Genomic DNA, 24,447 nt, shown 5'->3' on the forward strand with positions numbered 1-24,447 from the left:
TGTAATCGCTCCAACTTTGTTCTTCTTTTTCAAATTGCTGTAGCTATTTGAGGTCTTTCTTGGTTCCATATGAATTTCTGAAGTATTTGTTCTAGTTCTGTGAAGTATGTCGTTGGTATTTTGATGGGGATTGCATTGAATCTATAGATTGCTTTGGGTAGTATGGACATTTTAATGATGTTAATTCTTCCAATCCATGAACAGGGTATGTGCTTCCACTTTTTTATACCTTCCTCTATTTCTTTTTTCAATGACCTGTTGTTTTCTGTGAATAGATCCTTTTTATCTTTGGTTAAGTTTATTCCTAGATATATTAATTTTTTTTGCCACGATGGTACATTGGATTGTTTTTTTAGTTTCCCTTTCTGTGAGTTTGTCATTGGTGTAAAAGAAAGACAAAGAATCCAATTAAAAAATGGATAGAGGAGCTGAATAGACACCTCTCCAAACAGGACATACAAATGGCCAAGAGACATATGAAGAAGTGCTCCACATCGCTAATCATCAGAGAGATGCAAATTAAAACAACAATATGGTATCACCTCACACCTGTCAGAATAGCCGCCATCAATAAATCATCAAACAACAAGTGTTGGCGAGGGTGTGGAGAAAAGGGGACTCTAGTACACTGCTGGTGGGAATGCAAACTGGTGCAGCCACTATGGAAGACAATATGGTGTTACCTCAAAAAATTAAAAATTGAACTTCTATTTGACCCAGTGATCCCACTTCCAGGAATATACCCTAAGAAGCCAGAAACACCAATCACAAAGAATACATGTACCCCCATGTTCATAGCAGCACTATTTACAATAGTTAAGATCTGGAAACAGCCCAAATGTCCATCAGTAGATGAATGGATAAAAAAAGCTGTGGTACATTTACACAATGGAGTACTATGCAGCTGTAAGAAAGAAAAATCTCTTATTTTTGAGACGACATGGATGGACCTGGAAAGTATTATTCTAAGCGAATCAAACCAAACAGAGAAAGACAAGTATCATATGATCTCACTTATTTGTGGAATATAATGAACATAACAGTCTGAGGAATGGGTTAGTCCCAGAGACGTGGATGTGGGGTACAGACTGACCATTCCCACAAGAGGGGTTGTGGGGGAGAGATAAACCACAGAACTGATATGCATGTATGCATGAACAATGGACATGGACAAGAAAGCTGGCGACAGAGTGGGGGGGAAAAGAAACATCTGTAACAAAAATAAATAAATTAATTATAAAAAAAAGTAAATGGAAAGTAAGTATTTTGAAAATGGTTTAAAACTTTCTAATGGCCCTAAAGGAGACCTTTCCTGTGATCCTCTCTTTTCTCATGGGGAGCTCAGCTGCGATGACGACACCAAATCTCTGAGTTGGAATCATTGGCTGGTGTTTGCTTTCATTCTAGACTTCAAAGGTCATGGCTGTGGTTGCAAAACCTCGTGGAGAAGAGACATCCCTCATCTTTGTGGGAAAAAAATAAAACTTTATCTCAAAGCCCTTGGGAACAAATAGACATACACATGTGAGCCTCAAATGTGCCCATGGCCCTTCACATTTTGCAGTATGCATTGGATTTAATCCTCACAGTAACACACACAGCAGTTGGTGCTATCACTTCTAAATTATGGCCAAGAGAGGGACTTGTCCCTACCATAATTTGGACTCAGTTCTTCTGATCCAGGTACTTACCTTGCATTGTTGACTCCAGCAAGGACTCAATCTTGATGAGCACTGTGGAGAGCACAGGCATGGTCTTCCTATGGGCTGGTCCTTCATGGGTTGGACAAATAAGCTTATATTCCTGACAGAGCAAGTGGTGCTAGACAGAGGCTCATCAAGAGAGCTGGGTTGGGCACTGGAAGCCAGGAAGGACAATGACGCTCAAGTCCCCAAGACACAGGAAGACTTGACCAATGGCCACAACACTCAGATCAGATTTTAAAACGGTCCTTATCTCTCCAAACCAGCTTGAGACTTGGGCTCCATTAAGTTTCATTCTCTCTTACACTTGTCCTTCCCTTTGTCCTTCTATTATTTCAATGAGTGATGCTTATGAACATTTTTGCACCCCCAAAATATCATAAGTTCAGTTAAGTGTAAAGACCAGACCTCATTTAGTGTTGTCCTATTATCAAATGCATGGTAGCTGTGTTTAAACAGTGTTGGTTAAGAAGTGGTCCTGGGAAGAAGTGAGAATGCAGTGACAGGGACAAGGAGACTGGACTCAGCAGCAGAATGCCTAGACTGGGGCCTTTTCTATGCATTCTGTAATTAAAGCAGGATCCAGTGACCAGCTTCTGAGGGTGTGACAAATCAGGGTCAGAGGCTCAGACCAATAGATCCAGAAGTTTCTTGATTCAAGAACCATTAAGACATCCTTGCTGGTTTGGCTCAGTGGTTAGAGTATCATCCCATGGAACAAAGGGCCGCCAGTTTGATTCTGGTCAAGGACACATACCTGGGTTGCAGGTTAGATTCCTGGTTCCAGTTGGGGTTGTGCAGGAGGCAGCCAATTGATGTGTCTCTCTCACATTGTTGTTTCTCTCTCTCTCCTTCTCTCCCTCTCTTCCACTCTATCTAAAAAAATAAAGGGAAAAACATCCTTGGGTAAGTGTTAACAACAAAAAAAGTACCATTGAGTCTGTGAACTGATTATTTGGGCTTCATTCTGATGCATCAAGAATGTTCCATGGGCCAAGAATATAAAATGGGGACTGAACAGGTTTGTCTTCTGGGGAAAGATGCATACATGTGCTTAGTTACATTCTTTTTTCTCTTGTTTTTTAGTATTTCCTGATTTCTTCCTTGAAGAGCTTCATAATATCTGCTAATGGGACCCTCTTCTCCACAACAGAATTTGACTTTGAAGCAGGTAGCCTTTATCAATGACCTTTCTTGAAGTTCCTTTATCTAAAGGTCAAAAAGCAGATATGGTACAGCCTGAGGGCAGCTAGGGAGGCCCTGAGCAATTTGCTTCCTTCTTCCTAAATTCAGAGGGTGAGCCTCAAAAGGGAATAAGGCAATTATATGTAAGGTCTCCTTCCCCTTCCAAAATCTTTGTCTGCAGATAATAAGAACAAAGATGTGAGAGAGGGCATCCAAAGATGGGGAGGATGGCCTCAGAGCCTCGCTGGCTTGGGAAAGGCAGCTGCCAGAGCTATTTGCTAACATGAAAGCAGCAGGGTGGAAGTGAGCAGGCCTCTGAGAAAAGACATGGGGAAAGGCTTGGGTTTGAAGATGAAAACACACAGGCTTTTTGGTCAACCCAGTTATGGCTCTTGGCTCTGCACTGGGTGTGAGAACCAGAGCTAGTTACTTATCCACAGGAGCCTTGTTTTCCAAATGTGGGTTTAATACACACTTTGCAGAGATGTTGTGAGGAACAATGGAGGTTGAGTGTGCAACATGGCAGGCATGAGCAGCCACGTGGTGAGGTGGTGGCGGTGAAGGATTAACCACAGGCTGAGAAATGTGGGAGTGGGCTTTTAGAGGCAGGGAAAGAAGGGTGGACATAGCATGTCTGACTCTGCAGGGGCATCTGGAGGGGGTGACAGAGAGGGAACAGATTCTTTCCTCCCTCCTCCCAACCCATTTTTTCCCACCTCATTTTGAAATAGTGTTAGCAATGCTTGATTGCCTCACTTGGGATGTTCCCCTGACAGTTACCATCTTATTGTGAAAGTGAGAGATAGCCAAGAGCTCAGAGCCTCCACATCACTGTGGGTGAACATTGTGAGCATCAACGATGAAACACCCCATTTTACCAGGTAGGCTCAGGGGCTATCATGGCTCCGTGGGTCATAGGCACATCTCTCTTAGGTGGTGGAGCCTCTTCAGGCACATCTAATACAAGACAGAAGGGTGTCTTGCTCTGGTCTGGAAGAGAGGTAATAGACCCAAGATCTTCATTGTCCTTTACCAGGGACTCTGGACTTCCATCTGCATCCTCACATTCATACACCACAAGATTGTGGGTATGGTGGGGAGGAGATGGGGCTGGACATGATAACCCTGGTTCGAGGCTTGCCACTGGGTTTATGGAGAAGGTAAATACAGTAGTCCCCTCTTATCCACAGTTTGGATTTTCATGGTTTCAGTTACCTAGAGTCAACTGCAGTCTGAAAACATTAAATGGAAGATTCGATAAATAAACAATTAGGAAGTTTTAAATTGCACATAGTTTTGAGTAGCATGAAATCTTGCAATGTCTTCTCCATCCCACCTGGGACATGAGTCATTCCTTTGTCCAGTGTATCCATGCTGTATATCATCTCCCCCACCTCCTTAGTCACTTAGCAGACCAGTGATTTTCAACCAGTGTGCTGCAAGAATTTTTAAAACATGCTGGGTGCTCTGAGCTCCTTCCTGCCATGGTGGACCCAGTAGAGATGTGGCTGGCAACTCCTACCTCCAGCACAGAGGAGGAAGGGAAATGAAGCTGGTGGAGGCAGCCTATGGGAATGTGCCTGACACCAGCTCAGGTGCAAAGGAGAGACCTGAGCCTGCCATGGATAAGGATTAAGAGGGCAAGATGGGATTCTGAGATAGCACATGACCCTGCAAACAGCTTGGCTTACTGTATAAGACTCTGCCCTGTTACAGTCACTGAGATGGGCTCATAGGCCAGGCACAAGAAAACTGGCAAAATCACCTGTCTGGGGTTAACTGCATTAATGACTGCAAATAAATTCAGCCTAGGAGACTCTACAACAAAAAGCCACTGGGCCTCATAATTATTCAGAATGCTTGCAAAAGTATTCTGGAATTGGGAGTAGTAAGGTCACCCCACTCCTGGGCTAACCTGGTACCATTTGGCAAAACACAGCATGGTTGTGAAATTTCTGGATTTTAACACAGTCTACAGCCCAGTTGCTGGATATTAATGTGGAGGGAACAGCAGCAGATATACTCCCACATAATGTTTCTTGTTGATGTTTGTTGCCAGGTTAAGCTCAAAAACATGAAGCACTGCATTTCTGCTGACACGTTCCTCTAGGAGCACAGTCCAGGCTGTTTATAAATAGTTATAACATCCCATCCTGGATTCATATTCAAGCATTGGCCCACACAGCACTGTGGATTCATCAGTAACCCCAAGTGGAGGGTGATGGCTATGGGGCGGAGCCGATGCATCCTGCAGTCCTTCCCCACCCCTGGTCTGTGAGGTGGGAAAACAGGCTAATGGGGTTGCAAAGGGGAAACTAGTTTTTCCCAGGAGGCAGAACTTGTAGACCATCTGGTTTGGACTGTGGCTTCCAAAATAAAGCAACTGACCTCAGAAGAAAGAGAACATGACCTTGGCTGGTTGTTGGAGCCCCAGAGATCAGTCTGGAACTCTGATTCTCACTTTTGGTTTGAAAAATGAATCTATTAGGCTCCATCCCAGACCTTTATGACCATCTAACCATTAAAAAACAACAACAAAAACCATTTGATTTTATTTCAAACAGCGTTCCACTGATGTTGGTACAGATGGGTCTGAGAGCCTGTGCTCTAGAAGGATTTGGGGCAGGATGGTTGCCTGACATTGCCCAGGCTGCGCAATCAGAGTCAGCTTAGTCCCTCAGCCACCAATGATTTAAAAAAGTTTGTTTAGCTTTGAACTAGGTGCTAACTTTGAGGGCTTTTTGATTCAACCATGATTCTTCTTCCCTCCAAATGAGTGCTAGGACTAACCATAAATTACTTAATTTTGGATTAACAAAATTAAATCCTCAAAATGACTCAAGTGCACTAAATTTGAGTGTGAAATAAAAATGTAAAATGTGGAAACAACTCTTCTATCTTTACTATTTGTTAAGGTCCTACAATTACTGTGACCAAAGCAAGGACTATATCTGTTGTTGAAAACATCTCACCATCTATCCCTGGGTGGTGACAAACATCTGAATGCTTTGTGGACTCATGAGTCTGCTCTGGGATTCTGTTATAATTCAAGTCGAGCACTTGATTATAAAAGTACTGGACTTATACTCTCTACATGCCAAGCACAATGCTTGTTATTTTTGCAGAGCACTGTTTTTGGAGTAGGTCTTTCTCCTCTCTTACCCATTTTTAAAAATTTTCTCACAGTCCTTTTCAACCTGGTACCTGGCAGTGTATACACAACTTATGCACTTATTAATATTTATTCATAGTCATGACATCATCACAGTCACACTGGACTCACCCTCTTTCCCATGAGTGTGGCCACTGGCCCTTTTCCACCCATTTCCCAGACTCTGGGGTCCTGTGTTATGAGGGGGACGGTGTGGTGGTGTGACTGGTGTCAGAGCTTCTGCGAGATGGCTGCCAAGCTCCTGGCTCCTCGTGCTTTGAATGGATCCTAACTGTGGTCTGAGGGCAACATTTTTGTTAAATGATATTTTATTCATACTTGTATCTTGTGTCTCAAAACCAAATAAACCAAAGATTTTATCTTTTGCCAATCTCAGTGTCAGGTCAGCCAAGCAGAGGATGTTTTCCTTGGGGAGCTGTGACAGCACTGATAGCCTGGCCAGTCCCCTTCATGGGGACCCGATTTCATGGAGTGCCTGGCATGGACTAGGAGAGCCTGCGGAAGAGGGTGCCTTGAACAGCTGTACTACTGACCTTTTGAGCTGGATACTTCCTTGTGATGGGGGGCTGTCCTGTGCATTGTGGGATGTTTAACAGCATCCCTGGCCTCTACCCCCTAGGTATCAAAAGCAACCTCCTTCCCCTAGGGCAGTGGTCCTCAACCTTCCTAATGCTGCGACCCTTTAATACAGTTCCTCACATTGCATGTGGACGTATCTGCATGTGGGTGGACCCGTATGGAGACAGATAGAGAAGGGGTGTCTCAGTTCCTAAGACCATCGGAAATATGTGTTTTCCGATGGTCTTAGGTGACCCCTGTGAAAAGGTCATTTGACCCCCAAAGGGGTCGCGACCCACAGGTTGAGAACTGCTGCCCTAGAGTGCCAACCAACATAATTGCCTGCAGTGGGAACCGCTGCCTTAGGGAAGGAGGGGTGGTGAGAAGGAGAGGATTCTCCTCCCAAGGTGTCCTGGGTCTGTCCTATGAGAAGCTGGGAGCCTGTGCTTGTCACCTCTAGTGACTCTTTATAATAGTCCTGCTCAGATTTTAAAGTGCATATCAGTCCCCAGGAGTCTTGTGAAAACGCAGATTCTGATTTCACAGGTTGGAGTGGGCCGAGGTCTGCACCCCCAGGGAGCCTGTTAGAAATCAGGCACGTGTGGGGTAGCAGGGGCAAGGCTGTGGTGATGGCACAGGTGTCTTTGTTGGATTTCTTTGTTGGAAGTTAACAGAACCCACTCCAAGTAAACAAATGACAAATATAACAGGTTATAAACAGGGGCTCTCAGGTGATGGCCATGAGGGCTTAATCCAGCCTTAGGAGCCAGAGCTGCCCTCTCTCCTCTGACCCTGGTTCAGTTCCTGCCACCCTGCCTCCTTGGCTCCACCCACTTGGCTAATCCTGGACCCATCAGTGGGCACAGCAAAGATTCCCTGAGAAGGGGGTTTGTGAGAGAAGTCAATGGATTATCAGGCTGCTTCAGTGGGACACTGGATGGAGAGAAGTCCAAAGCACCGGGTCTGATCTGAACAAGATTACTGTCCCTTAACAATGGAATGCACCTACAAGAGGTTATTTCATGAGTGGAGGCAGGCCCAGGGCACATGGAGGAGCCCTGGTGGGGGAGGGCCTGGGTCCAGCCTTTTTCTTCCTGCCTCTGACTCTGCTGAAGGTTCTCTCTCCTTTGTCCTCCCTCTGGCCCCACCTGCCCTCCAGGGTAATGAGACAGATCTGCAGAAATATTCTAGGCTCAGGAAATGAATGCCATCACTTAGATCTGAGGTGTAGTCTTCCCTCTTAAAGATCTTTCTTGGAAAATGCACACTTAGGAAACTGGTAAATTAGAGGTGACTATTTGCCTCAGTAAAAGTAAAAAATTAGCCCTGGCCAGTTAGGCTCAGCAGTTGGAGTGTCGGCCTGCGAACCAGAGAGTCCCAGATTTGGTTCCCACTAGGGGCACGTACCAAAAAAAAAAAAAAAAAAAAAAATTATTTTCCCTCAGTAAAAGGACTTCCTGCAGAGTTATTTTAAACAATAAGCCTCCTTGTACATTCAAGATTACTCAGTTTACCCAAGTTGTATCGTTAAAATGTCAAACATACCTGTCTTATTACCAGCCTTTTCCAAAGGCAGTGGAGGTCTGAGAAAGATGGGTAAATTGGCAATTTAGGCTATCTTGTAGACGTCATCCTTGGAGGACAGTATTCTGACCTTGGCTTCTGCCAGCAAGGGGAGGAGGGGGTGTTCTCATTTCTCCATTCAGAGAGCTGATCTCATGATTAATGCTACTTGGGAAGGTACACAAAATCTGTGCATAAGTTCTGCCTCCTTAAGCAAAGAAAAAAAAAAAGACAAGGGAGAAATAAACACTGAGCAGAGACACTAAAATAGAGAAGGTTTACAATTGATCTGGCTTTTGGTAGCTGCCGTGTGATGGCAGTCAGAAACCTATAGTTCTGGACATTATATCCAGATGGATTTTTAAAATTATTGAGGGAATTTTTGCACAAGGATTGGGAGAGAGAGAGAAGATAGTTGGACAGACCAACTATTCTTATTTTTTAAAAAGTTACTGGTGATGTGAAATGGCGTCAGGTGTGGGTGAAATCAGAGGCCATGGTCGAAGTAAATAATTGCAGTAACAGCGTTGCTTTCTTTGCATCCACAGGGATGTGATCTTTGGAAATACAAAAGCCAGTCTCCTGTCCTTTCAGCTGCTGAGTTCTCCCTCTGAGCATGCTGATGCAACTTCAACAGCTCAGAGCTATATTTAGTATTAACCAAAATACTCGCCTCCCAGACTCTACCCTCACATGTCCCTGAAAATTAGCTGTGTCTGCTGTATTTCTGTTCCATCCAAACGAGAGTGTACGTGATTCTGGAGGAGCTGGGTCCAGGAGCCATCATGGGTAATATCACAGCTGAGGACCCTGATGACAAAGGTTTCACCAGTTTCCTCCTCTATAGTATCACTATTGTTAACAGCTACTTCATGATAAATTAGTGTAAATTGCTCACACATCATTTATGTGCACCCTTTAATTCAGCCAGCCATTTGGACTGTTTTTCAAATATTTTATGTCTTCTGATCTGAGCATGCATTTTTGTGTAGAATATCATAAATTAACAGGGTAATAAGCACATTAAAAACAGCTGGCATCACCCTGGCCAGTGCAGCTCAGTGGTTAGAGTGTCGGCCTATGCACTGAAGGGTTTCAGGTTTGCTTCCTGGTTAAGGGCATGTACCTTTGTTGCAGGTTCATTCCCCAACCAGGCTGGGGTGCAGGAGGCAACCAATCAATGTGTCTATCGATGTCTCTCTCTCTCTCCCCTCTCTTGCCCCCTTCCTCCCATCCACTTTCTCTAAAAAGAAAAAATCAATCAATAATAATAAAAAAAATCCTTGGGTGAGGATTAACAACAACAACAACAACAACAACAACAACAACCCAGCTGGCTTGGGGGTTGTGGAAACTAACAGGGCCCTGTGTCCATGGCCGTATCACCACTTTACCCTTGAGGCAGGTTCTTATGTAAGGATGGGCGAGCTCATTATCCTGAGAGTACCTTGACATCTTCTGAAGGAGTGGGTCTAGACCAGTGTTGTCCAATAGAAATAGAATAGAAACTACATAAGTCATTTTAAAGTCTCTATTAGCCACATTTTTAAGAAGAGAAACAAGTGACATTATTTTTAGTAAGACATTTTAGCTAACCCAGCAGATCCAAAATATCATTTTAACATCTAGTTAATATTTAAAAGTTATGAATGAGATATTTTATATTATTGTTTTTTGTACCAAGTCTTTGAAGTTGTGTATTTTATAGTTACTGCAAATCTCAGTTCGGACTAGCCACTTTTCAAGTGCTAACCACATGTGGCTCGAGGTTATTGTATTGGACTGCACTGATCTAGATCAATTTGCTGGCTTGCTGGGCATTTTCCCCCCATATAAGTCACTCAGGGCAGAAGGGGAGTTTCTTTCCCCCATAATAGCCATCTTTTATGAGGGTATTAGTATATACCAGGCTCTATGCTGAGTAATCCACATGCTTTCCATCTAGAGTACTCAGCACACCCTGACCATTGTGGCTCAGTTGACTGAAGCATCATCCCATACACGAGAGGGTGGCGGGTTCCATTCCCGGTCAGGGCACATACCCTGGTTGTGGGTTTGATACACAGTTAGGTGTGTACGGGAGGCCACCAATCACTGTTTCTCTCTCACATCGATGTTTCTCTCTCTTTCTTTTTTCCTCTCTCTAAAAAATGAATAAAATAAAATAAAGTACTCAGGACAGGGACCCAATGAACTATCATAGCCTGCATTTGATAGATGAGAAAACAGAGGCTTAGAGAGAGACTCAGATAGGTTAAGCGACTTGTTTAAGCTCTCAGTTGTGAGTCTAAGATACAAACAAAAGCTGCCCAACTTCAGGTCTTACCCTCTTACTTCTAGACTGTATCACCTCATGAGTTCCTATCATATCACCAAAAAAGACTTCACTTTATATAATGGTTTTGTGGAGGCCAGCATTGAACAATCCCAGAAAGACAATATGTTATTTGCCCCATAGGTTTTAGGGCAAAGGATACCTGCTCCCAGGCAAAGGCAATAATTGTGCTCTACCTCTGAAAACTTTCTAATGCCCTGTCATCAAGGACCTCACTCAACTAATAGTATAGGGACAGACAACCATGGTTTAAAATTCTGTTCACGCTAATATGTAAACATTGGACTTTAAACAAATATAGTGTTTTGTGGGAGCATATTTAAGACTCTTTGTTTGTAAGAAACAGAAATTAAGGCAAGCCAAACCAAGCAAGAGGAAAAATAAATAAAGATAAAGACACTTCTCAATAGTATACTGAGTATCTCATGAGAAAGAGCGGAGTAGTCAGGACCTGGAAAAGATGGGGACCAAGTCTGCTCCAGTAACCTCAGCAGCTAGAGTTCTGGCCTCTTACCTGTAGCTCCACTGGTAACCTGACAGATTACCCAACTTCTGTCTCTCAGCTACGAATTCTCCACTAAGGGACCCAGTGGATTAGGCTGCAGTTTGCTGCCTACCAGTCCAGTCAACTATGGGCAAAGGCTGCTGTCAAGGGTCCAGCCCTGAAGTTTGGGGTGAAAAGTTCTAAAAGGGTCAGGCCAGATACCCCAATCAATGTCTAATACAGGAACTTAAACATGAATCTTAAAAAATGTATTTGTATGAGGATATTCTCTGTTTAAGCCAGTCCTCATATCAGAATGTTGTTGTTGTTTTTTTATTTACTACAAGTTTCCATTGGCTTCTACTTTTCATTTCTCTTCAAAGAGTCATATTCTAACCTTTGCTTTCTTAGTGACTGGTACCATCCAAGTGGCCCGCAGGCTAGACTGAGATGCAGGTGAATTAAGACAAAATCCTGTCATTTCTCTGGAAGTTCTGGTAAAGGATAGACCCTTTGGGGGCCAGGAGAATCGCATGCAGATAACCTTCGTGGTGAAAGACATTAATGACAACCCTGCTACTTGCACGAAATTCACCTTCAGGTATTCTCCTCCTGAGACTAGTGCTTGGTGTTTCACCTCCTCAGTGGTCTTCAGCCCTTTGGCCTCTCTGGTTATTCTCAGGTGAAGCTGAGGAATTATGGGCATTGAGACATGGCTTATATAAGTAGATTTGAACTGTCCAATTTAGTTGATAGGTTTTCCTTCCATCATCCTTTTTTCTTGCTTCTTTCATTTTCTTTCCTCTTCATTGTCTCCCTTCTCCATTTTCTGACTTGGTTAAAAAAAATTTGCATTTTGGTTTCCTCTACCACATGCTCATCTCCATTGGTGAAAAGTAGCACGGAGACTTGTTTGACCCTCCTTGGGATATGCCTTCCCTTATTTATTGCCACTCACGGCAAGATGGTGCTATTAGTTAGCAGTTATAGTTGAGACTTAGGATTAGTAAGTAGGAGTTCTGAGAGAAACACACCACCAGGAATATGAATAAATCAAACCAAATATTTACTTAAAACAAAAGACAACATCTAATTCACTTTACACAGCTTAACTGCATGTAAATAAAGGCAACAGAAAGGGGGAAATGCAGATACAAGTGTAATGCAAGTTATTTTGTATATTTTGATCTGTTGTTTGTCTCACAATGTATTCATCATTATTTTATTTTATTATTTTTTTAAATTTTATTTTTTGTTACAGATGTTTATCTTTTTAACCACATTGACACCCTCCTCACTATCCCCCCCTACCCAGATCCCAGCTTTGTTGGACATGTCCATTGGTTATGCATACATGCATATAAGTTCTGTGGCTTATCTCTTCCCACCCCTCACAACCCCCTCTGCTGAGGGGTGTCAGTCTGTACCCTACTTCCGTGTTTCTGAGTCTACCCTATTCCTCAGACTGTTATATTCATTATATTCCATATATAAGTGAGATCCTGTGGTATTTGTCTTTTTCTGCTTGGCTTGTTTCACTTAGGATAATACTTACCAGGTCCCGCCATGTCGTCTCAAAGGATAAGAGATCTTTCTTTCTTACAGCTGCATAGTACTCCATCGTGTATATGTACCACAGCTTTCTTATCCATTTGTATACTGACGGACACTTGGGCTGTTTCGAGATCTTCGCTATTGTAAATAGGGCTCCTATGTACATGGGGGTACATATATTCTTTCTGATAGGTATTTCAGGCTTCTTAGGATACATTCCTAGAAGCGGAATCACTGGGTCAAATAGAAGTTCAATTTTTAACTTTTTGAGGTAACACCATATTGTTTTCTATAGTAGCTGCACCAGTCTGCATTCCCACCAGCAGTGTACTAGAGTCCCTTTTTCTCCACACCCTCGCCAACACTTGTTGTTTGATGATTTGTTGATGGTGGCCATTCTGACAAGTGTGAGGTGATACCTCATTATTGTTTTAATTTTCATCTCTCTGATGATTAGTGATGTTGAGCATTTCCTCATATGTCTCTTGGCCATTTGTATGTCCTGTTTGGAGAGGTGTGTATTTAGTTCCTCTGCCCATTTTTTAATTGGGTTCTTTGTCTTCCTTTTGTTGAGTTGTATGAGCACTCTATATATTTTGGAAATTAACCCCTTATCTGATGTATCATTGGCAATGATCCTCTCCCATACAGTGGGTTGCCTTTCCATTTTGATGATTGTATCTTTTGCTGTGCAGAAGCTTTTGAGTTTGATGTAGTCCCATGTGTTCATTTTTTTCTTTGTTTTTGTTGCCTTAGGTGATGTTTCAGTGAAAATTCTGCTGCGTATGATGTCTGAAATTTTGTTAACTAGAGTTTCTTCTAGGATTTTTATGGATTCACGGGTCACATTTAAGTCTTTTATCCATTTTGAGTTTATTCTTGTGTATGGTGTAAGTTGATGGTCTAGGTTCATTTTTTTGCATGTAGTCGTCCAATTTTCCCAACACCATTTATTGAAAAGGCTGTCCTTACTCCACCGTATGCTCTTGCCACCTTTGTCAAATATTAATTGAGCATATTGCCGTGGGTCCATTTCTGGGTTCTCTATTCTGTTCCACTGGTCTATATGCCTTTTTCTTGCGCCAGTACTAGGCTGTTTTGATTACAGTAGCTTTGTAGTATAACCTGATATCTGGTATTGTGATCCCACCTACTTTATCCTTCTTTTTCAAAATTGCTGTGGCTATTCGGGGTCTTTTTTGGTTCCATATGAACTTTTGAAGTATTTGTTCTAGTTCTGTAAAATAGGTCGTTGGTATTTTGATGGGGATTGCATTGAATCAATAGACTACTTTGGGTAATATGGACATTTTAATTATGTTAATTCTTCCAATCCATGAACAAGGTATGTGCTTCTACTTTTTTATATCTTCCTCTATTTCTTTTTACAATGTCATGTGCTTTTCTGCAAATAGGTCCTTTATTTCTTTGATTAAGTTTATCCCCAGGTATGTTAATTTTTTTGCCATGATGGTAAATGGGATTGTTTTTTCAGTTTCTCTTTCTGTGAGTTCATCATTGGTGTATAAAAATGCCATCTATTTCTTGACATTAATTTTGTATCCTGCTACTTTGCCAAATTCATTTATTAAGTCTAGTAGATTTTTGATGGAGTCTTTAGGGTTTTCTTTGTATAATATCATGTCATCTGCAAATAATGACAGTTTCACTTCCTCCTTTCCAACTTGTATCCCTTTTATTTTTTCTTCCTGTCTGATTTCTGTGGCTAAAACTTCCAGTACAATGTTAAATAAGAGTGGTGAGAGTGGACATCCCTGTCTTGTTCCTGTTCTTAATGGAAATGTTTTTAGTTTCTGCCCTTTGAGTATGATGTTGGCTGTAGGTCTTTCATATATGGCCTTTATTATGTCGAAATATCATCCCTCTATTCCCACATTGCTGAGCGTTTTTATCAGAAATGGATGGTAGATTTTGTTGAAGGCCTTTTCAGCATCTACTGATATGATCATGTGGTTTTTATTCTTCATTTTGTTTATGTGGTGTATCACATTTATTGATTTGCAAATATTGTACTAGCCTTGCATCCCTGGGATGAATCCCACTTGGTCATGGTGAATAATTTTTTTTGATGTATTTCTGGATCCGATTTGCTAATATTTTGTTCAGGATTTTGGCGTCTATGTTCATCAGGGATATTGGCCTGAAGTTCTCTTTCTTTGTAGTGTCTTTTTCTGGTTTTAGAATTAGAATTATGCTGACCTCATTAAACAAGTTTGGAAATCTTTCTTTTTCTTGAATTTTTAAGAAAAGTTTGAGGAGAATGGATGTTAGTTCTTTTGTGAATGTTCGTAAACAACCCCACACCCATCCCCGGTTAAGCCATCTGGGCCTGGGCTTTTGTTTGCTGGGAGAGTCTTAATTTCCTCTTCAATTTCCTTAGTTGTTATTGGTCTGTTCAAGTTTTCTATCTCTTCCCAGTCCAGTTTTGAGAGACTGTGTGTTTCTAGAAATTTGTCCATTTCGCTTAGATTGTCAAATTTGTTGCCATATAATTGTCCATAGTAGTTGTTAACGATCTTTTGTATTTCTGTGGTGTCAGTTGTTACTTCTCCTCTTTCATTTCTGATTTTGTGTATTTGGGTTCTCTCTCTTTGTTTCTTGGTGAGTCTAGCTAAGGGTCCATCAATCTTGTTTATCTTTTCAAAAAACCAGCTCTTTGTTTCATTGATCCTTTGAATTGTTTTTTTGGTCTCTATGTCATTTATTTCTGCTCTGATCTTTACTATTTCCTTCCTTCTACTTGCTCTGGGATTTTCTTTTTGTTTTTCTTTCTAATTCTTTAAGTTGTGAGGTTAGACAGTCAATTAGAAATTTTTCTTGTTTCTTGAGGTAGGTCTGTAGTGCTATGAACTTCCCTCTCAGAACTGCATTTGCTGCATCCCATAGATTTTGTGTTGTTGTGTGTTCATTTTCATTGGTTTCCAGGAAGTTTTTAATTTCTTCCTTGATCTCCTCAGTCACCCATTTATTGTTTAATAACATGCTATTTAGCCTCAATATGTTCAAATATCTTTGCATATTTTTGTTTTAATTGATTTCTAGTGTCATGCCATTGTGATCTGAGAATCTTCTTGAACTTATAGAGATTTAGTTTGTGTCCTATCATGTGGTCTATCTTTGAGAATGTCCCATGTGCACTTGAGAAGAATGTGAATTCTGTAGTTTTGGGGTGTAATTCTCTGTTGATATCTATTAAATTCATTTGGTTTAGTGCTTCATTTAGAGTCTGTGTTTTTTTGCTAATTTTTTGTCTAGAGGATCTATCCAGTGGTGTCAACGGGGTGTTGAAGTCCCCTGCTATGATTGTATTCTGTCGATTTCTCCTTTAAAGTCCTCCAGAAGATATTTAATATATTTTGGTGCTCCTATATTGGGTGCATATATGTTTATCAAGGTTATATCTTCCTGTTGGATACATCCTTTCAATATTATGTAGTGGCCTTCTTTTCTCTAGTTATAGCCTTCATTTTGAAATCTACTTTATCAGATATGTGTATTGCTACCCCACCTTTTCTTTGCTTTCCGTTTGCTTGAAAGATTTTTTTCCATCCCTTCACTTTCAACCTATGTGTGTCTTTTGTTGTGAGGTGAGTCTCTTGTAAACAACGTATAGATGAGTCATGTTTTCTTATCCAGTCAGCTACTCTGTGTCTTTTTATCGGAGCATTCAGTCCATTTACATTTAAGGTGACTATTGATATGTACTTATTTATTGCCATTTTTGTTTAGTTTGGTTATATTTTTCTTCCTATTTCTTCTACTAATTACAGCAGTCCTTTTAACATTTCTTGTAGTGCTGGTTTGGTGCTAATGTATTCCCTTAGCCTTTTTTTTTTGTCTGGAAAGCTCTTTATTTGACCTTCTGTTTTGAATGACAGCCTTGCTATTTAGAGTAATCTTGGATTCAGATCCTTGTTTTTCATGACCTTGATTACTTCATGCCATTCCCTTCTGGCCTGTAGTGTTTCTTGTGAGAAGTCAGCTGAGAGCCTTATGGGATTTCTTTTGTGGGTAACCTGTTGCTTCTCTCTTGCTGCTTCTCTCTTGATTCTCTCTTTGTCTTTAATTTTTGGCATTTTAATTACTCTGTGTCTTGGTGTGGGCCTGTTTGGGTTCTTCTTACTTGGGACTCTCTGTGCGTCTTGAACTTGAATGCCTTCTTCCTTTACCAAATTAGGAAAGTTTCCTATCACTATTTCTTTGAATATATTCTCTAACGCTTGCTCATTTTCCCCTTCTTCAGGGACTCCTATGATGAGAATGTTATTACATTTCCAGTTGTCCCACAGTTCTCTTAAGCTGTCTTCCTGTTTTTTAATTGTTTTTTTTTCCTTTTGATTTTCTGATTGGTTAATTTTTTTCTACCCTGTCTTCTAATTCACTGATCCGGTCCTCAGCTTCCTCTACTCTGCTCTTTAGACCTTCCAATGTGTTCTTTATTTCTGATATGTCACTCTTGATCTCTTCTTGGTGGTTTTTATTTTTTAATTGGTTTATTTTCAGCATCTCTATGTCCTTACTCATGCTGTTTAGCTTCCTCAAGATCATGGCTCTAAATGCTAGCTCTGTTAACTTGCCTAACTGCTCCACATTGATCTCATCTTTGGTGGGGGTCTCTTGTTCTTTCATTTGGCTTTTGTTTCTGTGTTTCACCATTTTGGCTATCACTGTGGGCTTTGGAGCCTGCCAAGTTTTCGCTGTGGGTATTGGTGTTCTGCTGTTTGTGGCTCCCTCTCCTGGGTTTGGATGAGCCAGGGAGGACCCATAATAAATACCACTGTCAAGTCTTACTTTCCTGGTTAGAATTGCTATCCCAGGAATGGTACTGTTATCCTCTAGCTTTTTGCCTGGAGGCCAGCAGTCCAGGTTACTTGAAGAGTTTTGGGTTGTTAGTTAATTGAAAAACTCCCTCATGTGCTCAGTGTAAGGGGATTTCCTGAGGGTGGGGCAGATGCTGGTTGTTAGTAAGCCTGAATTTGCATTTCAATGGCCCACAGGGTGGTGTTGAATCTCAGAGGGAGGGGCTGCTGCCTCTCCCCAGAGCCCTGGGAAGGAGCAATATGGCCACTGTCCTGCGTTGCTGCAACTCAGCAAAAGCTCTGAGTGCCCTCCAAATCTTGAGTGTCCCCACACAGTTCCAGTACAGTCTGCCCTTCCTCTGCCGGAGCCCAAGGTGAGTGGCTGTGGCTGTTTTAGCCTCTGTCCCGGCTCTGCGCTGTGGAGCCGCTTGGGAGTTTAACCTGAGGGCACTGTTCACAGCCCCCTTCTCGTGCCTTAGCAATCCTACCAGGATCGAGTCATTATCCCTTGTTATATGGTCCTTGCAAGCTGCTTTTCTGTTGCTTTTTCATCAATTAGTCTGTGTTTTAGTTGTAATTCCAGTTTGGTCCTGGGAGACGGTGTGTGTAGCTTCCATTCACTCGGCCGCTATTTTTCTCCTATTCATCATTATTTTAAAATTAAGTCCCTTGTGATTCTGGTTTAATACGTCTTTTTAAAAACAGTAATGTCTTTCTACTAACTAGTTTGTCTAAATGCCACAGGATTAGTAGTTGCCTGGGTTAGCTTCATCTTCTCAGTGCCTTTGGAATAGCTAGCTCCAGTTTCTTAGGAGTCTGACGGTGGCTCCTCCTGGAGGAAGGCTGAAGACTAGAGTAGGTCTCATTTCAGATGTCACATGGAGAGAGTCTCCTTTGGAGTTTATCAGTCTATCTTTGACTAGATTTGGAAGTTGACTTTTTGAACTCCAGGTGACATTGGACACACACACAATATCATAATGTGGCTGTGCAAAGAACAAAGGATCCTAACAAAGATTGTTTAGGGCAAGCAATAGAAATAAATTCCTTTATTATGTTTTGATGAATGCCTCCCTGTTCTCCCAATTGTCATGCCCAGCATAATTCTAAGATTAAGTGTAGCCTTGAGTCTGATATCAAAACTGTTAAACCCTGTTCTGGACACATTCCACCACCCCTTCAGATCCAGCCTCCAGCCTCTCCACCCTGCTCTGTGCCCCAGGAGACTGACCTGTATGGATATCAGCTGGCTCCCTTACCCTGCAGCTTCTAGTTGTCCAGTGGAAGGACAGGGAGCATGAAGTCAGGGTATTTATCCCTTGGCTCCCTTCCTGTACACTGGATGAGTTCCTCCACCTCCTGAAGGTCTCAGTTTCTTTAAGTCAGCTCTCAGTACACAGCACTGTCCATCCCTGGGTTCCAGTTTCAGGAACTACTCCTTGCACTGGCTCCTCCAGGCTACAAATGGTAAGGAAGCCCCACTCTTACTAGGCCGAAGATACTGCACCATCCCTTGAGATTTCCTTATACCCTAAGTGTATCTTTGTAATAGTCCCTTTACTAAATCTCCTTTTGAATTATTCTAACTTGCCATCTGCTTCCTGCTAAGGTCCCAGTCAACTCAATAATAACCTTGACCTTGTGATAGATTCTTATTCTAGCCCTAACCTCAGAGTCTGTTTGATGAATGGAGATGGTGCCACAGGTAGTTAGGATTGTGACTTCTACCCTGTTACATGCATAAATATAACCCACCTCTCTTAAGAGAAGTCTAGGCCCTGGGAATGGAGTAGAGATGGAGTAGAGTCACGCCTCTACTTTCTTTGAGAACCTAAATCGATGCTAGCATTCTTGGGTGGCTCCAGTGCTTCCTGGGGGATTCCTCTTCTCATATGCTGCCTTTCTAGGCCCTACTGCTCTACTTCTGTCCCCTGCCCTGCAAAGTGGGGAGTAGGGGTTGAGGAGTATGGACTCAAGTTTCGGTGACTGGAGAGGACTGTGCTGTCTCCACCTTCTTTGTCAGCTTTCTCCCCTTGGTGCAGTTCTGTTACATGCATATTGTGGCTTCCTGCAGTTTGGAGGTCCCTGATGTGTGGGATGACCATTTTCAGACTGCATTTCATACTGGCTGGTAAAATCACATTTTGAATTTCCTAGACTGTCTAGGCAAGCCCATGCAGAATCTTATTCTTTATAATCTTCTCTCCAAATTAATCCTGAAGGTCAATGCCAGCCAGTAGGTGGGCTAATTGTATTTATTACAGAAGATAACTGTAAATAATGTTCAAGTCCCTCCTCTATGCTTTTTCAGTGAGAGTAACTCACAGCCATCCTGTGAAAGCCAAGACGTGAGGAGGGACACCAAAGGCCTCCTGCCCCTACAGTCCCAGAAGTGCTCTTTACTTCAAACCCAGTTTCATTTGCATACTCCAAGGGCTGGGAAACTGACCGTGCATCACCTCCTATCCTCCCATCCTTACCACTTTCTCCATTCCCACCATGCCAGAGCCGAAGCATACCAACAACAGAACTAGTGCGGCCATGGTCTCCTGCCTGTCTCTAACAATACTTGTCCCTGAATATTTACTCCTTCAGGGCTTGGTGTGGTCCCTGAATTAGAGTTTGGGAGAGTAAGTTGAAGAGATTGGGAGGAGGCAGGGCTGCAGGCCCCCCCCCCCCCCCCCCCCCCCCCCGCCTAGCTTCCCTGTGAGTCTTGGGCTCTCATCCTGGCCGACATGGAAACAGCCCTTAGGCTGAGGCCTCTACTTTTCCCAGGGCCCTGATGGAGGCCTCAGAGGTCTGTTACAACTGCCCCACCGCCACCTCCTGCCCCGCTCTGCGCTCTGCTATAGCTGCAAACTATCTGGCTTCACAAGAGCCAGAGATGGAGAAGGTCAGCTTATTCCCAGTGCAGCTGGGCCAGTCACATTTGCCTGGGGAGGGAACCGTGGTCAGATGGCTGGGTGTGGGGGCAGCCTATGTTTGAGGCAGGGATTGATGAACAGGGAGAGAGGTTTTCTAAGTCAAGTGTTTAGGGGAAAAATACCACATATCAGAGAAGAATGAAAAGAACATGTCAGGAAACCTTGAGGGGCAGGGCTCACTCACATTTTAGATAGGACAGCCAGCATAGCCTCCTGAGAAGGTGACATTGGATTAGAGACTAAGGAAAATGAAAAAGCAGCCATACGTATATTGCTGAGAAGGGCATCTCACAGTAAGTGGAATGGCCCTGAGGCCAGAGCCTGGGGAGTAGTCAAAGAGCACAAGGGACTGGAGTAGAGGAACAAGGAGAAGTGTTAGTAGGTGATGAATTCAGACAAGTTAGGGCAAGGGGTAGTGGTGTACACCATGAAGGGTCTTGTAGGTCCAAGTGAGGACTTTGAGTTCAATGAGGAGCCACTTGGGATTTAGGAGCAGAGGAGTGACCTGAACTGACAGCATTTTAACAGGATCCCTCTGGCTGGTGTGTTCAGAATGGTCAGAAAGGAGGCTAGGGCAGAGAAGAGACTCCAGTTAGGTGATTACTGCAATTACCATGGAGTTGAAATTAAAGCAGAGATGTCTAGTCTTGGGTCTATGTCAGAAGAAACACTCAATCACCATTTGCTGGGGAAAATATTGAATCATGTCTCTTTGCCAGCATTATGGTGCCTGAAAGAGAAGCCAAGGGGACACTGCTCTGGACCTGAACACAGTCTGCTTTGATAACGACACTAAAGCAAAGCACCAAACAGCCAATTCAACTTCACCATTCAAACATGCCATCTGGAGTGAGGAGCCACGGCAGATTCTTACAGGATCCAGCTGGCTCTGGGACAATTGTGGTCAGTTCATGGTCATTGCATCATTGAAAGGGCATGCGGGAAGCTGGTCTAACAGGCATGGTGCTTTTGCTGCCCTTGAGAGAGAAATTTCCAAGGCAACTCTCTTTCTGTGTGGCTGTAACTGACACACTGAAAGTGACTCTGTTTTCCCCATTTGCTCTGTATTTTACCCAAGTTCTGGGAGTCATCTGTTATGCATAGTTTTGCCCTGGGTGCTGAAGACTGGATTCTTTCTTGCGTAGCTTCAGTTTGCTGTGCTTGCTTAGCTGCCTCCATAGGCCCTGCGGGCTCAAGCACTCTAGTGTATTTGAGTGCCTTCCTGGCCCATGGAGGTGTGAAGTAGGAGACAGCAGGTCCAGGGCCATGAGTGTGTCATGCTAAATATAGCCTTGTAGAACCACTGCAGACCCAAAGGGAATGAGAAGGTGAAGCTGTTTAGGTAGCCTCACTCTGCATCATCTTTACAGGGGCAAAAGCAGAATTGGAAGCAGGATGGGCATAAAAAGCAGGTCTCAAGGAGCTGTATAGACCTTTACCTATAGGGTTTTCTCTGGAGGGAAAATGGAAGGGCAGAGGACAGTGGTGGGGTGCGGGTGTTGGAGGGGAGTGGTCCTGCTTGGGGGGTGCTGTCCATCAGAGAAGAAGCCTTAGGGAGGAGAGCAAGCAGCCAACTAGGAGGCATCCTCTCACCCACCTCCTTCTCCACCTCCCATCTTAAGCTCTTCTTCTGTCCCCAAGAAAGTCTTACCAATTTTATTCAGTGTCAGCTAAAAAATATTTTTTATTTTTTTCTAATTAAGAAATTAATACATGCTCAATATAGAAAATGTAGAAAACATAGAAAAGCATTGCCATTCAGTGATAACCACTATTAGCATTTTGATATACTTCCTTCTTAACTACACATAGATTTTATATATATTCTATACATATATGCATAAGTACTTTAAATGATGGAATTATTCCTGCATATAGGATTCTATGTTGTGCTTGTCTTCAACTAACCTGAGGTCTTCAGCCTATGCTGTTGGACAGTAGTGCTTGATGAGCATCTTTAAATGTAGATTCTTTCCAATAAATTCTCTAGTAATGAGCAGAGTTATGGACATAACTTTTTAAAGCTCCTCATGCAGGCAAAATGCTTTATAGAATGGTTTTCCAAATTACATTTCTACTAACAAAAAAATATCTTCATCGGTTGAATTAAAAGGATTGCTTTTCTGTGTAATCTGATATCTCTGTTTTAATCTAGTTGGTGATCTAGATTATAAAAACCCAAATAATCTAGCAGCTGGCAATAAATACCTGGTGATAATTCAGGTACGGGATGTTGCCTGTCCTTACTACAAAAGCAAGTATCATTTTGATTTATTTCATGAAGAATCTTCCTTGAGTAGCAATGATTAGACTGCTAGGTAGTATTCACTATTGGGCTTGGTATTTGTGTTAAAGAGGAGACTTCAAAAAACCCAAACACTCAGGAATCAGCCCTGCTTCCGTCTGCCCGTCACCAAGTACATTGCATTGGTCTCCGAGTCCTTTCTTTTGTGTCACCTTCTAAAATCTCAAGCTTCTCTTGCCTCCCCTCCCCACCCACCTCCATCTCACTAATACTGCTCTAATGCAGAACCTCCTCTTTCTTGGCTGAATTACAACATTGAGTTTTAAGGATGTGTCTGACTTTGTCTTGCCCCTTTCCAAAGCATTCTCCACATTTCTGAGTGACTTTTAGGAAATGCAAATGCCATCATATTAATTCCTTGCTTAAAGCCCTTGAGTATCTCCCCATAGCTGTTAAGTTCTAGTTCTAATTCTTTAGCTTGGCACACAAGGACTTTCGCCATTTGGCCCCTGACTAACTCTCTAGCTTCAGATCCAGTGGTTTGCTTCGAAAGGCCTTTTTTTTCTAACTAGGCCAAACAGCTTGCAGTTATTCTGAGTGAATCATGAAGTTTTATACCTTGGTATCCGTTCACATGCCTAGAATCACACCCTCACACCCCCCATCCGCACATTTGTCCAGCTCTAAGCCTCTTTGTGAGGCTCAGTTGCACTTCCCCTGGCTTCAGTAGTGACCTGCACATGTGTTTATCAGAAGGCCACTGCCCGAAGCATTGCGAAGGCAGGAACGGCCAGGTTTACTCACCTTGTATCCTCAATGTTTTATACAGAACTTGTGACACAGAAGACGCTTTAAAAATGTTTAATAAACAAGTGAATGAGAATAGAATAATATGATTTAAATTTTTTTCTATTTCTATTTTTAGATAACATCTACATGTATGTCCTAATAAGCCCAGAAAATGAGGTTCCTCTTGTCTTTGATCAGCTGTCCTAAGTATTTGATGTGTCAGAAATAAGCCCAGGTAAGTAATAGATGAGAAACAGTCCAAAAGGGCTCTTGATGGACTCCAACCAGACACACATTTGCTAGAGGGGACGCGCCCTTCCAGAGGCCCCGTGTGGTACTCTGCACAGCGATTCACAGCTGAGTCGTGTTTATTGCATCTCTTACTCTTCTTAAATCGTCCTCACTGCTGAGGAGCTCTTCACGTAACTCCAGATTTTGAAAACTGTTGATTAAACTGCATTTCTCTGAACCCCCTGATTGCTGCCTAGTCAGTGTGCCTGATTCTACTGACCCTCCTTTGCTATAGTCAGAGTTCTCCCTCGGTCTCCACTGTGTTTTTTATCTAGCTCATTCAGAGAATTGAAATTTTAAAATAGAGAAAAGGTTTCCCATTTCTAGAGTTCATTCATTTAAAACAAAATAAAGACATTTTTTTCTCCCTTAATAGGGTTCACTGGAGGCCTATTTTTGGCCCTTTATGATGCCTGGATTTCTGCAGGCTCTACCCCTTTAACGAGAGGACGCCCACTTCCAGCTGCAGATGCTCCCTATCTTTCTTAGTTTGAAGGTGGTCCTATTAATTCCAGTGTACAGGTTTTTATTTATTTATTTTTATCATGGATATTTCTATATTTAAAACAAAAAACTAAATCAAATGCTCTCAAATTATCTCCCTTCCATCTTATTTCTCTCTTTATGATTGTCTCCACTTTATTCTAAATTTATCTCCTCTCCATTTTATTCTCTCTTTATGATTGTCTCTATTTGCTGACATTAAGTTTTAAACAAAACACAAAAAAAGGGTCTAAAGGAATTGCTTTTAATTCTTTATCCCTTGCTCAGTGTCTAACAAATGCAACAGGAGTGGGTTTTTTATAAATTCAAAGATCTTTCTA

At 42.3% G+C, this 24,447-nt stretch overlaps 1 protein-coding gene across 1 annotated transcript in view; it reads left to right on the top strand.

Moving 5' to 3' along the window:
* CDHR3 (cadherin related family member 3) overlaps positions 1 to 24,447 on the top strand; it is a 107,715-nt gene that overhangs the window by 68,282 nt on the left and 14,986 nt on the right. The window contains 10 exon segments of the mRNA XM_036246315.1: positions 2,790 to 2,878; positions 3,659 to 3,769; positions 8,927 to 9,066; positions 11,412 to 11,601; positions 21,018 to 21,052; positions 21,055 to 21,089; positions 21,092 to 21,127; positions 21,130 to 21,205; positions 22,454 to 22,552; positions 23,469 to 23,567. Coding sequence (XP_036102208.1) covers positions 2,790 to 2,878; positions 3,659 to 3,769; positions 8,927 to 9,066; positions 11,412 to 11,601; positions 21,018 to 21,052; positions 21,055 to 21,089; positions 21,092 to 21,127; positions 21,130 to 21,205; positions 22,454 to 22,552; positions 23,469 to 23,567 — 910 coding nt within the window.

This window comes from Molossus molossus, unplaced genomic scaffold (assembly GCF_014108415.1).
Source record: "Molossus molossus isolate mMolMol1 unplaced genomic scaffold, mMolMol1.p scaffold_m16_p_7, whole genome shotgun sequence".
Lineage (NCBI taxonomy): Eukaryota > Metazoa > Chordata > Mammalia > Chiroptera > Molossidae > Molossus > Molossus molossus.